General features: G+C 38.1%; 1 protein-coding gene across 11 annotated transcripts in view; it reads left to right on the top strand.

Moving 5' to 3' along the window:
* The window catches only part of TCF12 (transcription factor 12), a 174,268-nt gene that overhangs the window by 145,799 nt on the left and 12,267 nt on the right, over nucleotides 1-16,202 (top strand). For 5 of the 11 annotated variants that reach the window (XM_075764042.1, XM_075764044.1, XM_075764041.1 and 2 more), the window contains 5 exons: nucleotides 453-517; nucleotides 4,687-4,765; nucleotides 9,410-9,483; nucleotides 10,398-10,469; nucleotides 11,152-11,358. In XM_075764042.1, the coding sequence (XP_075620157.1) occupies nucleotides 453-517; nucleotides 4,687-4,765; nucleotides 9,410-9,483; nucleotides 10,398-10,469; nucleotides 11,152-11,358 (497 nt within the window). The remainder of the gene's footprint in view (nucleotides 1-452; nucleotides 518-4,686; nucleotides 4,766-9,409; nucleotides 9,484-10,397; nucleotides 10,470-11,151; nucleotides 11,359-16,202) is intronic. The other 6 variants (XM_075764046.1, XM_075764047.1, XM_075764045.1 and 3 more) reach the window with 2 other exon arrangements.

Genomic DNA, 16,202 nt, shown 5'->3' with positions numbered 1-16,202 from the left:
TAGAGCAGGAGGAGCAAGGAGACACACAAGGAACTATTCAGTGAATTGGGCTTTAAGAATTCATGAAACGTGCAGCACTTTAGTGATAACAGTTTAGAAATAAGCTGCAATAATATAATTTTCTGATTTTTATTTTCTTTTCACATTTCATTAAAATTCGCCTGTGATCCTAGAAAATAATTTCAGTCCTTATTCTAACTGCTTTCACTTGTTGGTCCTTAAGTTATCACAGTGATACTGTGTTTGACTTTAAAGAGGAGACCATCTAAATTTTAATCTAATTGTTTTAATTAAATTTTTAGATATAATGAAAACTGATTCTGTTGACACTGACTTCCTCAGAATATCCGTTTAAAAAGTGGTTGCTCAACTGTACGTGATGAATAAAATAATTAAAGTAAATAAAATTTCAGCTTTAAAAATAAGTGTTGGGTTTGCTTTCCACATTACAGGAAACAGAGGAAATGGTGCTGGAAGCTCACAGACAGGTGATGCACTTGGAAAGGCATTGGCATCTGTAAGTAGCAGTTAGAATATTCATATCTGAAAGATGTATTTTGATCATTGCATCCATTATTTATGTTTATTTTATAATATCAAATCAGGAGTTTTCATGTATGAAGTTAAAATAATGTGCTATGATACAATGTCATATACTAGAGAAATATCTATAAAAAAACAAGTGGAAAATGCTTTTATTTGTGGAAGATTCATTCTGACTTCCTTTTTTTTTTTTTCAGGTGATTGAAAAATTTAGGGCAAATACAGTTTAGAAAGTTGTTTAGACAAAGTAAAAGATAATCATCAAAAGTTTAGGGTTTGGGGTTTTTTTTCCCCTCTACTTTTCTAGTTAAAGTCAAATATTTTTAACATTACTCTTAGAGCAGATCCTGCCTCAAGGTTTAAAATGTTTTCTCAGTGGCCTTATAAAACTGAGAGGTTTTGAATGCTGTGTTATATAGCTATAATTTATGGAACAGCCTTTAAAATGTTGTATATGCATAAAGTTTAAACTCTTAACTCCTATTGGAATAATGTAGATAATGTAAAACATTGCAAGTATCTTCAGTCTACTAAAAGCTCTGTTGACATATGTATGCATACAGCAACTATTTTTGCATTAATACAATCGGATGTACTTTTTATAAAACATTAATACGTTATAGCGGAAATTTCAGAGTTAGGAGTGGTGGCTGGGGGAGCTCTTTGTATTTCTTGTACGTAGCAAATAAGGAGACTAAGTCTGACTTAAAAGATAGAAATGACTACTTTGCAGCTCCAAATGACCATTCCTGGGTAGGATTCTGCATCCCCTGCCTCATACCAGTGAATGCAAATGTGTATATTCGTGCAGATCCTGTTACCCTTGCATCCCCCAGAGGTCATATGTTAAAAGATTACCAGATCTGATAATGTCTGTAATGTCCATATTGGGTAGGAGAACTCTGACCTACTGGCTTTGAGGAGAAAAATGTTGTCCCTGTTGCTTTTGGGGATTCAGCAAGTAGATAACAATTCACAAGTCCAGAGGGCAGTTACCACTCTCTTTTTGTCTGTTTGAGACCTGTCAGAAAGGAACTGGGATCATTTTGACTCTGAGAAATAGTAATGCTTACATACTTGAGGCTGTTCACTGCTCTGCAGATGTATTAGGATGTCTGCTATTCTGCAGCCTGACCAAAATTTCTGTTGTTAAGTCTGACATGCTGGCCAGTTAGACCTGCATGACTTTGTGATGTTTTCCAGTGCTCTCCTTTTTTAAATTATTTTCTCGTCCTTTCAGGTGTTTTTGCCCAAGTCACTAGCTGAGAAAACCAGGCTGATGTTTTGAGGAAAAACTCTAAATACATTGCAAGTGGAAGTCAGGGCAGAAATGTTTAATCTAACTGGTGGGTGGGCTCTGGTTGTCATAGAAACTTGTTTCTGTCATCCCGTGTTGTTGCTTGGCAGGAGCAGCCAGGTCATTCCATAAATCATTTCTGTCATAGCTGATGGTGATGCATTCCATCTGCTCTATCAGTGCATGCCATAGTCTGCACACTTCAAATCCTTCGCCTCATCCATCTGCTTCCCCCGCAACACGCGCACACAGCACACTTCTTGCGCTTGTTCGGCAAGGAGCACTGCTCACCGAGGGAGGTGGTCTCTCCTGCAGGTGAAGCTAGCTCACATGAATTTTGATGGCTAGTAAACCAAGAATATTTTTCTGTTTGAACAAAATTTTATTTAAATACTGCAATTGTCTTGGCTTTTTTTTCCCCTAGGATGACACGATATGCCTTTCTGTTAGGATTTTAAATGCTACCACTGCAACTGTTGAGAGGAATTTCTAGTTCTAAAATTCTGTTGATGTACATCTCACAATAAGCTTTTCGTGTGTGAAACATCAGAGGATACAACATTTGTTCTTCACTTTAGGTATTAAAGACCATACAGAATAGTATGTGATTAAACATGTAAGGCCAGATAATACATTTGCAAAGGTTCTTTTATTTTAGGTTTAAGCCTGGATAATTGTGGTCTTAATCTCAGGGTAGGCAAGAAAGAGAATTGTACATGAAAGTATTTACACAAAGTTCCCAAAGCCCTGTGGATTATGCATGAGTTCGGATAATGAACTAGTATAGATAGAAAGAAAAGAAAAGAAAATCTGGGTATTCGTGCCATTTCTAATGTGTTTCCCTGAACATTTGCCAAACAATAACCCTTTAAGATTGTGCCCATGGAGGGTTATATGGCAGGAGAAACATCTGGTTTATTTCATTGCCTAATGCCAAATCAAAACACTTGGTCTTTAATTTAGAGGAGATCAAACAGGAGGACTGTTTAACTTTGTTGATTATATCAGACCTCTTTGTGATAACTTATGTTTTGATTCCTACCTCAGAACTAGGGTAAAGGCCTTTGTATGATTTCAGTAGTTAAATAGCCACTGGTCCCCTCACAAAAGAAAAGAAAATGTAGGGAAGTTGACTTCTAAAAGTAATTCATGAATTAAGTTTCTTTGTTGCTTTAGACTCAATAACATTAACATAACAAAGCCTAACTGAAATGTACACTGTAGTGTTTAAAAAATTGGACTAACAGCTCTGAGGTTTGGCTCTGCAGGCACTCAATTGTGCAGCTTTTGTCTAAGAGCCTTTTCATTAGACCCTGGCATATTGGCACCCCGCTGATTGGAATGGACCATGACTGATAGGAGGAGGAGTCTTATTTGTTGCAGTAAAATGAGTCATGTTACCGTTTAAGCCTGGCAGAAGGTGTCAGGGTTGTTCATCATTGGTCATTTAACAGCACAGTGGCCAGGGACTGCATGCAGAATGAATTCTGACCTCGTGTTTTAGTTGTGGCTTTGGTATAATGTAGGGTTTCCCTCTTATAAAATATAGCAAAATAAAATTGGCAGATACAGTGGTGGAAAACAACTGGTTTCAAAGGAAACTTCATGGTCTTTGTTCTGACAACATTTTAATTTTCCGTATCTTATCTGTCTGGAACTCTCTGCAGTTCCCATACTGACACCCAAGATTTATTTTTTTATACTGATGTACAGTGCGTAAATTTCCTCCAATGGTCTGAGGTAGTTTGTTCTTTTCAATGTATTTTCTTTCTAGCATGTATGAAAAGGAGGAGGTATTTTCCGTTATGGAACTGATGGTATTTCTAATGAAAAAGTATGATAGACCAGGAAGGAGCATGTGGTCTATCGGGTCCTGATTTTGTCAGTTCAAAAAATACAATATGGAACTTAACCAAGTCACAGTTTATTGTCAGCTACATGCTGAAATGTCATATTGTCTGTGTGAAGAGACATCAACCACACTGCTAGTGAAGATTTTTTAACTGCCATCTGATGACTAACAAATCCTGGTCTCTGCTCAAGTAAAACAGGTTTGAACTGACGACCTATAAAAAAATATGTTCTGAAGTCCATAGTCATTCTCTAAACCTATTTGATTCCCTTCACAAAATCAACTTTCCAAGAATCTTGAAATTTTAAGTTTTAATTAAAGCTTTAAGCATTATGTCTTCTGTTTTTATCAAGACTTTTTACTTACATTAATAGCAAGGAATTAATTGTTGCAAATTGAGGCTTAATATCTTAAGGGAGCAATTGATATAGAAATAAGAGTGAAAAATTGTATATGCTGCAATACATAGCAAGAGCAACAAATTTCAGATGTTTTTTGTTTGGTAGGTACCAATAGTAACTAGACCTGAATGCTTTCTTGGTATTTTCTCTTGTGAAGGATTAATTTTTAGAAGATAACATGTGTTGACTGCCAAAATCTTTTCTCTCTCTGAAGTTTCGGAAGTCATTATTCCTCTGCATTTTCCTTAACTTTTGATTGTTATAATTATCTGTGTACTGTTAACTCTTATGTATATCATTCCCTTTCAGTGATAAAAAGGCTGTAATTTCTGCTTCAGTTAAAGTAGAAGGAAGATCAGTTATACTTGTGTCGCTATCCAATACAGGCTGTGCTTATTTTGACAGCTGCTTGAAAATGAAAGTTCTCTGGACATTTTTAGAGCCTTGAGTGTAATAAAGCAGAGCTGTAATTGAAGGATCAAATCCAGCATCAAGAGTGACAATTAAAAGCTTGAAAGGGAATCCTAATAACTTTTTTTTCTACTGTGTCTTATGGCATGTATTGATATACAGTCTCTTTTGTCTGTTGTTAGATTTATTCTCCTGATCATACCAGCAGTAGTTTTCCATCGAATCCATCAACACCAGTTGGATCACCATCGCCTCTTACAGGTAGAGATTAGCCATTTGTCAATAACTTGTTTGTTGTTTTGAAAACATCCTGTTTGGAATCACAGCAAAATCAGCAGTAGCTTCCTTGCGTAATTACTTCTATATTTTGTTTATTTTTCCATTGTACTTAACCCAGATTTCTAAATCCAGATTCTTAAATATTTTGTTACAAACATTCACTTAAATCCTGGCAACTGGCTTTGAAAATGAGCTTATTAAAATAATCTTTGAAAACATAGAATGACCATATACTATCACAGCTGTAGAGATATCTGTACAGATCTCTACCACTGGAGAGAAGTAAGAGTGATTCGGTTGGGTTTTGGTTTGTGTTTGGTTGATTGGTTTTTTAAAGCTGTATGTTAAAGCTATGCAGCAGCTTTCAGTGACAAACACAGCAGATGTGTGTTCTCTCTAATGAAAATATAGTAGGCTATGAGACTATCCAATTTTTACACAGCATAGCTTTTCATTCATATCTTTCATGAATGCTTTCATTCTATGGGAGAAGAATTTCTGGCATTTTTCAAAATAAATGCTCTGTATTGCAGCCACCTCTGTCACCTGTGCTTTGTGTGTTTGTACTGTGAATGTGGGAAGAAGCATTCCAGCGTGGAGATGAACTGTGGGCAGCTGCCTACAGCTATTAGTGGGTAGTGCAGCTTTCACAGATACTGTGGCCTCAGCTGTCTAGTAAAAGTTGAACAGCTGTTCTCCATATAGAGGACTGTGAAAGCTCCATTGACTTAAATTTGTTGTTTAACAAAGAACTAGAATTACAAGCAAGATGATGTAACTTTAACCCTGTTCTTTCCTGTAGTGCAATTTGTTAAATTATTTAACATTTATACAACTGTTTTCCCATTCTCTGTTGTTTAATATATCCTTGCAGACTCCTGGCGGTTGGTCACACAAGAGAGTTTTTGTTTTTTTGAAAAAATAAAAATAACTTGCAGTGAGAGGTGTACAGAATGAGCTTAGGGGGACACTTTTGCAATCTAGAGGAATAAATTAGTAAAATTATTGCATGCGAAATGCAGTCATATACATATGTATGTGAATATGCATATCTGTATATACAGTGCCACTCAGAAAACTTTGATCATTCATACTTCAGTCATGTTTAATGGACATTTTTCTGGTTTTCTGTGCACTTAATGGATTAATGAGTACCTGACATGGCATACCTGAGCCGACGACTGCTCTCTTGGCATTTTGTTTCTAACTGAAAAATCCACATTGAATTAAGTAATGATGGGATTAGTGGGATTTTTGATTTAGTGATTACAGTTGACCCCCCCCCAAAAAAAAGTTTTGTATATCCTTGTTGTACTGAAAAGGCAGATCAGACCAGGAAATTATTATTATTTTCATTTTAACATCAAAGCAAATACTGAAAAGCCCTCTGTGGCTGGAATAAAGACGTTCTGGTATTTCAAAGTATTTACAATTTTAAAGATCCCACTTGTAGTTCCCTGAACTAGATACCACACCTAATTTTGTAAGCGTGAAAGCACTAGCTAATTTCTGGGTTTAGAATACAAATTTGACATCCCTGAAATTTGAGTTTTCCCTTTGCTGTTGATGCCTTTATCTGTTGGAACCTGTATCAAATGTAAAACTCCAAAATTTGCACTTTGTGTTCCTTATTCTGTTTTCTGATGGCTAAGACAGTAGTGGATACAAGCAAGTAATATTGAAATCCTTCTCAGGTGCAAACTTAGCATCTGCTTTACAATTACACCCTCCCACCCCCTTTAATTCCAGTGATACAGAGTTTATCAAGCCTTGGGTAAATTGCTCCAGTAGTTAATTACCTTCATTTATGAATCTGGACTTTTATCTTTATTCCCAGATGAGTCACTAAGAAAACAGTGAAGCACAATGTAAAGTAATTACTACTGTATTTATTGCTATTTGTACTCCTGGTAGCCATTTTCTGTCCTGACCCAAAAAGTTATTGCGGATAAAACAAATGTTTTATGTATACTAAAATAATATATTTTGGAGCATTTTAGCTTTCATCATGATTTTCCTCGTTTGCAGTTAGTTCTTTGTTTATTTAGCATTCTTATTATTGTAGATTTGACTAAGTCATAATTTACATATCCTTTAATTGTAAATTAAGTAGGAGCACTCTATTTGCCACTTAAAACATTGTGAGATAGTAACTTCATAAGACTTAAGTATATAAGCTCATGTTTGGGTGTTATGTTACTGAATAAGGACTAACACCACCTTTTTATTAATAAAAGTAAAAGCTTTGAGAATAACACGATGAAAACCCCCAAGTATTGTGAGACAATAGCGTGTGCTTCCCTGCCCTCATTTAATTTCTAATTTTACATAAACGTGCCCAGAGCTTAGCTTCTTGCATAGTTTTAATGATCGCGTATATGTATGTGAAGTTTATATATGGATCTGAATGGTGGGAGCCTTGGTATTTTAAGAATCCTTCTCCTGGGATGAGAGGTATTCAGAAGGGTTCGGTTGGTTCTGAGGATGCAAACCCAGCCCTCTGCCAACTCCGATGCGAGTGTGTGTGTCAAAGGGGAGCCAGGGGATTAGTGTTGGGGAGACTCCGAGAGTAAGAACAATACTACAGTGATTACTATCACTGACCCATGTAAATCCTAACACTTGCCTGGCTTATTTGTTTTTCATGATGCTATGTTGGTGCTGCACTAAAAGCTGCAGTTGTTAATTGCAGGGCTTGTGGTGCCAGGATGCTTTTTAACATAATTGGAGGATTTCATGCACAAACTTCTAGGAGGGGGAGTGAAATGAGAAAACAGGAAATCAGTGCCATCTGGCAACCTGCGCAGACAGGGAGACAGAGCATGCCACTGCTCGGAAAGAGCACGAGCGTTACTAGAGGTTTGATTAAAAACTGCAGGTTGCAGTTGGGTTGTTCGTTTGAGAGGAGGAGGAGTTGAGTATTCCCTCCCTCCTTTCCTTTTTGTTTCCTTTGTGCAAAGTCCCACTCAGAGTTTTGTTCTGGGCTTACTTTAAGGAAATAGTACCTTTTCACATTTATTAAAAAACACAAACTCATCAGACTAGATACGCAGGTGTTGAATCTATGTGCTTTCTTTTCTTAACCGATTGCCTTTTTGCTTAATATTCAGCTGATGCTTTATTGTCAGAAGTAGTACACCCGATCCTGTTAGTAGTAAGCACTCGTTAAAGCCTTGACTATGGTCTTGTCTCTAAAAACAGAGTTTTGACCAGATGAAATACTCTAAAGTTGTTTCATTAATGCCTTTCAAAAATAAGTGGGACTCCAAGCATGATTCCCAAATCAGGAATGTCAATAATGCCGAGGGAGACTACAGCTCCAGACCCAGAGTAGCTGTGTGAAGTGAAAATTGGTAATTATAAACTTACTCACTGATGTAGTTATATTTTAAAAGAGAATTCCAGCATAGTTATGGCAGCTCTGGGCTTTTATGAAATTGGAGGTGGTTTATTTTTTTTTAATTAGAAAGGAAATATTTAGGTATTTTAATAGCTGTGCAAGCTGTACTCTTTTTTGTTAAATAAAACCCTTTCTTTAAAGGTAACTACTTGCAGCTCTCTGAACAAAGGAACTGTAATGTTATTAAACCTTTTCCCAGTTTTCCAGACGTACAGCTCTGGTTGTTATTGAAAGAACAAGCCCACAGGCTCTTCCTTTAATGAGCTGCTTTGGATTGTATGTCCATAATTTATTAATGTAATTGCTTTATTATTACATTTGTATGGCTGAAAGGAAGCTGTCTCTAATGGACATAGAATTTCATGTAGTATCTTTATAAAAGATGCATTAGTAGTTAGTGAGAAAAATACATGTTGTACTACTTCAGGCTTTGTTTTAAAAGTACTGCTTTATTAGTTATTGCATTTTACATCTAATTATTTCTAAATTTTATATGGTAATTAGGTATATTTATGTCAGATTAGAATGGATATGTATTTGAATTTGCACTATATAGGTAATATGGATATACCTGTCAATTTGTTGCACAAATTTTAGCTGCCAATTTACCTTAAATATATCTGAAAAAAACAAATGGGAATAACCTAGGTGTATTTTTATTCTTCTAAACTTGGAATGCATTATAATCTAAAACGGTATAGTGTAGAACTAGACAAGATGAAGAAAGCTTTTAGATCTAGTTTTAAGTTTTCCTATTTAGTAGAGAGGTGTCAGAAAAAGGGTTTTCCAGTTTTCCTTGATTCAGTATCTGTTTGATTTCTTTAAAAATAAAAAACCCGTATTTTAACACTATTAAAGATCTGCCTACGTATACTGAACGTAATCTGAAGAAGAAAGAATTCAATACCCTCTTTATGGTGGCACTGGCAGAAGGCAGGTATTTCAGATACTCTGTGTGTGTGTGCTTAGTCCACTTTTTTAATGTTGAAGTACTTTGAAGATGTCACTGTTTTGTCATCAATAACGTGTCTAACCATACAGATGCCAGGATATAAAAATCATCTCTCAATAAGGCAGAATGAAGGAATTTGTCCTCCTTTGTATACCCATATGTTAGCTTAGCTTCATGCAGAATATGTTGGTTTTAATTATGTTGAGAAATATTGCATCTCTGCTTCCCACTTCTGCTGCCTAAATCTATGCATTAACCTAGACAATTTTGACAGGTGCCAGTCAGTGGTCTAGGAGTGGAGGACAAGCCCCCTCATCTCCAAACTATGAAAACTCTCTACACTCCCTGGTAAGAATTGTTGAAAGCAACATAGTACTTTTTACTTAAGAGTTGAAGGCTCGAGTTTGTATAAATCCTGCATATCATTAAAGGAAACAGTAGGATAGCATTACAAATGAATTCTTTGCTAACAAATGGCCTGTTCAGTTGAACAATATAAGACGTGCAGGGTGTGTCTTTCACCATCTGTTCCTTGGGCATCAAGCTTCTGTGCTGAGGACAGCTGGTGCTAAAGCAGTGTTATGAGATTCTGGTACCTTTTCACAAATCCATAGCTAATTCTTATCTAAAGTTCAGTCTGGAAAAGATAAAGACTTCATGCCTTCGCATTTACTTGTCCTTCCCCCTCTCCCTGAAATGGTAGTCTTCTTGGGCTTGTTTTCATGACACTGTCATTGAAGTATTCATGTATTTTATGTGTAATCATTATTTTTCATTGGGGAATGTTCATTAATTAATGAAACATTTTACAGAATAACACACAGAAAATCATCTACAGCACTGTAAATTTTCTTCTTTGGAAGATTCAGCAGGGGATTTAAGTTACTGATTTCTTTGTTAAATTTCTGATGCAGCATCGGGAAGGAAAGGGGAAAAATTTGAGGGAAGGTTTTGATTACCTGTTAATATTTCTAGTTTCCACAGATATAATTTCTTTTTTCTGTCTAAGACGAATACATTTAAGCTAAATCAGTTTTCTTCAATATTTTTGCAAGTAAATATAATTGATATGTACATCTTAGAATCCTAACATAACTGCAGAGTTAAATATTAGCCTTTTCTTATCTTAATATAATCAGATCTCTGTTGCATTAACTTGACTAACAATTTATTGCTGACATGCACATCAGCTGTTTCCTCACCTCTTTTTTGAATTAATCTTAACCTGTGCTTTGCTTCCTGTTCTGTCTTGACTTTGCCAGAAAAATCGAGTTGAACAGCAACTTCACGAGCATTTGCAAGATGCAATGTCCTTCTTAAAGGATGTCTGTGAGGTACTATTTCACTTTAGATGGTGCCTTTTTGTGTTTCAATTAATGCTTCCTTCGGATTCTCCATTAAAAACTAGCATATGACCCGTCTTTTGACTCCAGCATTCTGCTATTTCAGTTTCTAGAGAGCTGCAATGTCAGAATTGGTTTTGGTTTGGGGTTTTTTTTGGTCCTTTTTTTTTTTTTAAGGAAAGTAATTTTAAGACAGACTTTTCTGCAGTAACATACAGAACCTAATCTGATCTGTTTTAGAAAATGATAACTTAGTTTTGTTCAGTTTCTTGTAATACAGGTTCTCAAAAAGCCACTGCCTCTCTTAAATGTTACCAATGTGGTGAGGCTGATTATAAAATCATTCTTTCTTGCCCTGTATTAGATAGCTTATTTTGTAGCACTTCCTTTTTTTCTTGTTCATGCCATGTAATAGAAGCTGAGTAACATTAACCTTATAATAAGCTTCACTTTAAAAGCTGCCACCTATTTGTGGAATTAATGCTATCTCAAGCAAAATCTCCAGATACCTTTTCTTTTTCCTGTTTTGTTTGTAGTGCTCGTAGGTGCTTTCAAAGTTGTTCGATACCACATTTCATCTTCTATCTTGAATATCTCCAAGGTAGAGACTTACGGTATAATGAGTCTGCAGATTTCTTCAGTAATGGCTGTTACTGTCCTTAAATCCCCACAGCAGTCTCGAATGGAGGATCGCTTGGACAGGCTCGATGATGCCATTCACGTACTACGAAATCACGCTGTGGGGCCTTCAACAAGCCTATCAGGTGGCCATGGAGATATACACAGTTTATTGGGACCATCCCACAATGGGCCAATTGGAAGCCTGAACTCAAATTATGGAGCATCTAGCCTTGTAACAACCAACAGACAAGCATCAATGGTAATGATATTTTTAAACATGTATCCATTTATGCAAAGCAATTACGGCTGATGCATTTAAATTGTCACAGAGCCTAGTGAGTTAAAACTAGACTGTAGGAGTAATATTTGTCAGGAAGAAACTACTCGAGATTCTTGAGGAGGAAAACATGGCAGACAACTTGCACCTGCTATGGGTTTCCAATTAGAGGGTTGGGGTGGGGGTGGGCAGAAATGAAGGGGAGGAGAAAGATGGGAAAACTTAGACTTTGGCCTGGTCAGTGGCCCATAAAATCCTGCTGTGACCATATGCAGAAAGCTGAAACTTTCTGCTGAGAGCATTTCAGCTTATACAGGCATTTTTTCCAGATGTGTAATAATTGGCAGAACAGTTTTCTCCTTGAAATGGTGAATAGGGAGATTGAATGGGAAAAGCAGTCAAGAAGGACTGAATTTCAAGTGTTCTGGTCTGGAAAAGCTGTTTATTGTAAATTGGAACTAGTCTTCAATAGCAGATGCTGGCAGAGGACTGGGAGGAAGCTGTTGGAATGTGGAACCATAGTGTGCGCAGACTCAAAATTTAAACTTCTTTTCTAAATGCAAAGGAGTTTGAGCACAGCTGTAGTGTAAGTAACAATGAAGAGGAAACAACTTTTAGATTAATCCCCAAGAAGAGTGAAATAATTCATTCTGACTCTTTTAGTTTCTTTAAAAATGTGAACTCTTCTGAAAAAAAAATGTAGTTGAGCTTTTCCTAGATCGGAAATATGTTAAAAGTATTATACAGTAAACGAAATCTATTTGTAGCTTTGCTCACTTCCCTTTTTCTTCCTTTTCATTCTGCCCTTCTCAGAAATGCTTAAAGGAAAAAAAGAGCTTTTTAAACCATGCTTATTTTAGTGTGCCATGTGTTTGCATGTTTACAGCGTGATATTAAAGACCAGTTACATGCTGTGAAATTTTCTGTTATAAACCAGATTCGCAGCTGGGTACTGTGTGATCAAGGCAAAATTTCACCTATCATCAAAATAATTAGGTACCCCAATTGCTGAAGGGTTTGTATTCTATAAACCAGAATTAGTTCCAGGCTCTCCCATTCGCACGTCACACATCCATTTATATTAATTTCAGAACCACTGCAGTAAACATCAAAAAGAACTGCTTACTTTCTATAAGCTGTGTGTGTCTGGGGGCTTTTCAGGAGGGGGGTGCTTTCCAAATGCATATCCAACTTTAGGTTTCTATACAAGTTCACAGTTACTTTTAGTAATGAAGGAAGTGATGCATAAATTCTTTAGAATTTTTTTAATACTGTCTCATATTTAATATTTAAAGAATGTTGTTAAAGGGAAAGTTTTACAGTGTTCTGGGTAGACTCAAATTTACTCACACAAAAGAAAACTTTTTTTTCCTAGCTCTTAATGGTGTGGGGTAAAGGGAGTGCCTGAAATTGCAGTGACAAAATTGTTCTCTGACTTGTGGAACCTTCCGATACTGCTAAGCCAGATATAGTCAAATGCAGATAGTGCCGAAATGTACAGAAAAATCTGTTTCTCTTTTAAACTACGATAAATATTTTATCAACTCAGTTTTGATTAAAATAGGTGACAGTGGAAAATGACTCTCCAGAATGAATAAAGGTTCCTTGGTCTGCTGTAGCTTAATGTAGTTGTGTAACTTCAATGTAATATAGACTTGATTTATCATCTAATGATTGATCTGCAGTTTTGATTGAAGGATGCTTGCTGTCTGTTAGAAAAAAAAACTCAGATTAGGAAAATTTTAAAAACAAAATGACTTTTATATTTCATCCTCACTGGGTGAAGCAAGCTTGCAGATCAGTTTTGGCTTGAAAAGCGAGTCAGCTAAAGAATTTCTTGGATTAACCTTAATTTTGTTACATCAGAATAATTGGCTCCAACAGAAGGCATCCTGTTGTGGCCTTGCCCAGTCCCCAAAGAGTGCCCTTTGACATCATTTGCAATTGCAGGAACTCAGCGTGACTTAGGATGGAGTCTTGAAGTGTGTACAGAGCAGAGGTTGGCACATCTGGCTGTAGTGGAAGCTGAGTGGTTTATTAGTGATGACTGCGCTTCAGTAATGCCCCCCCAAGGGGGGGCATGAGGTGTAATTCTTACAGTATTCAATAAGCAATTAATTTCAAGCTACACTGATTTACTATTTGTTTTTCTTGAAATAGTAAATGTAGGAGAGCAGAGAATTTGATGCACAACCTGAACTGTAAAATGTAGACCTTGTTCAGGAATTGAATACTATTTTACAATAGAGGAACTCTGACAAACTTTAAGAAAATAGTAAGTGTTGGCTAACATAGTGAGAAATGTCAACATTGATAAGGGTGTTTGCCTATTTGTGTTTGACGTGCTTGTAAGATTTTTTGGTCAAGAAATGGTCATTGGGATTCAGCACTAAATGAAACTTCCTTGTCAAGGGAGGGGGAGGTGTTTATACAAAACATTTTTGTTCTTTAAGAAAAAAATAGAAAAAAAATTAAATTTAATTTCCCTTGAAGATGATGATCTTGGCAGAAGGAGCTAGGAAATGAGTAATTTAACTCCTTTTTATGTAATTAGTGTAACCAGACATAGTTTTATTTTAACATTTGCTTAATTTTTGAGCCAGATTTATTTTAAAACTCTAGTTGACTTCATTTCCTGCTCGCTCTGAATGGTCTTGTTTTGTTTTTAGCTGGGCTGGCCATTAGACTTATTCAAATAGATTTTTACTATCTCAAACTCATCAAATATTTGCTAAGTGGCCTTTGAAGTTGATTTGTATTTTATTTCATGTATTATTGAAAAGTTCAGAAGTAATACTCTTTTTGTTCTCATTCAAGCTGCTTTTTATTTGTCATTGTAATACAATGAAAAAGAACAGCCTGAATTGATTAAAAATAAATAAATAAAAGGCCTGGAAACTCAGTTAAGGATGAAACTCAATCCTTAAGTCACAGGGTTTTTTCCAGGTATAACAGGAATCTAAGAAAATCGATGATCTCCCTCTCTCTACTCTGCATGTGCTGTAGTATAAAAGCACGAAAGGGCAGTTTAAGCTGCTTTGCCAACAACCTCTGCTCCTGCTCACAGTCCTTCCTGTGATAGATAGTATTTCTCCGCAGAGATTGTTCCCACTGAATGACTTTGAGCTGTCCAGAGTGTAAAAAAATCTTCATTCCAAAGCCCTTTCCAGTGTCTTAATTATGCTTACCTTAGTTAAAATTATGTTAGTGACCATGGCCAAATTGACCAGCTAGTTTGGCTTGAAAAGTGCATGTATTTTTACATATTTTAGATAAGTCCTACAGCAAATATGAACAAAGACTGATTATTTTTTTTCCAGCTCTCAAAAGCTTTTATCACTAAGACTTCAAAATTAATAATCAAACTGAAGTGTGCAATGCAGAACCCATGTTAAGAGGCCAAAGGTTCTCCTTTCCCCACGTGTCACTCTCAGTTCTCCTAGGTGCAGTAGCGTGTCATCAGTTGCTGTGTTTTGTCTAGTTTTTATTTAGTTGCCAAAAATACTTAACTGGTTTTCTGGTTTCAGATCCCAAATGTTAACCACTTAACTGAAATAAGTTCTGCACTCTTTTTTTAATTTTTTTTTTTTTAAACTTAAAAGTCTCACGTGTGGCTGCAGATTGTTCTATGTGCAAGTCTTTCTTAACATGCATAAAAGTAAATACAGTTCCCCTGGTAAGTTACAGCAACCGATAGTCTTATGTACAGCACTACTGGTTTTCTCAAATTGTGATTTTACTGAGCTGTAACTTCTTTGATTTGCTGAGAATCCTAAATAGGTATTAGATTGTAATTTTATAGAGAAAACACACCAAGGTGAGCGATTTGTGTTTCCAACAAATGCTGTGCCTATGCGGATTGCTTCTCAGATTTTTCTAAACTATTCTGCCCGTGCAACCAAAAACTTGAGTTTTACGCTGTCACGTAATTCCAGCCTTTCCATTTGTCTTCCATTTTGTGTTAGGAGGGATCATGAAAATAAGGCTAAATGAGCTCATGAAAGAATGAATTAACTGCGCATTTGTTGGCTTACACAATTAAATCCTGCAGGTCGTTATTAGCGGAATCCTGGAGTTCCAACGGGCCGGTTTTTCACTCAAGCCCGCAGGAAGAACAGCCCGAGGGGCGGATGGCGGGGAGCTGGGGCAGGGCTCGGGGGGGTGCTGGGGCAGGGCTCGGGGGGGTGCTGGGGCAGGGTTCGGGGGGAGCTGGGGCAGGGCTCGGGGGGGTGCTGGGGCAGGGCTCGGGGGGGTGCTGGGGCAGGGCTCCGGGGGAGCTGGGGCAGGGCTCGGGGGGTGCTGGGGCGGGCAGGGCTCCGGGGGTGCTGGGGCAGGGCTCGGGGGGTGCTGGGGCGGGCAGGGCTCCGGGGGGTGCTGGGGCAGGGCTCCGGGGGAGCTGGGGCAGGGCTCGGGGGGTGCTGGGGCGGGCAGGGCTCGGGGGGTGCTGGGGCAGGGCTCCGGGGGAGCTGGGGCAGGGCTCCGGGGGAGCTGGGGCGGGCAGGGCTCCGGGGGGTGCTGGGGCAGGGCTCCGGGGGAGCTGGGGTAGGGCTCGGGGGGAGCTGGGGCGGGCACTGCTCGGGGGTGCCCCGGCCCGGCGGCGCGCGGGGGCGCCCAGCTGTATGCTAATGCGGGCGCGCGCTGCCGCCCCGCCCCGCGCAGCTGGCACGGCCCGGCCGCCGCGGCGGGTGCCCCGGGCGAGGGCGGGGGGAAGCGGGATCCGCCAGGAAACGCGGGGGAAACATTTGTGGGAGGAATCGGGTTACAAAGGGAGTTCTGCTAACGTCATTATGCTGAAATAGTCCAGACCGCGGCTGCCAGCTCCTGCC

The sequence above is a fragment of the Balearica regulorum genome, chromosome 12 (assembly GCF_011004875.1).
Source record: "Balearica regulorum gibbericeps isolate bBalReg1 chromosome 12, bBalReg1.pri, whole genome shotgun sequence".
Taxonomy (NCBI): Eukaryota; Metazoa; Chordata; class Aves; order Gruiformes; family Gruidae; genus Balearica; species Balearica regulorum.
This window is presented reverse-complemented; position numbering and strand designations above follow the sequence as displayed.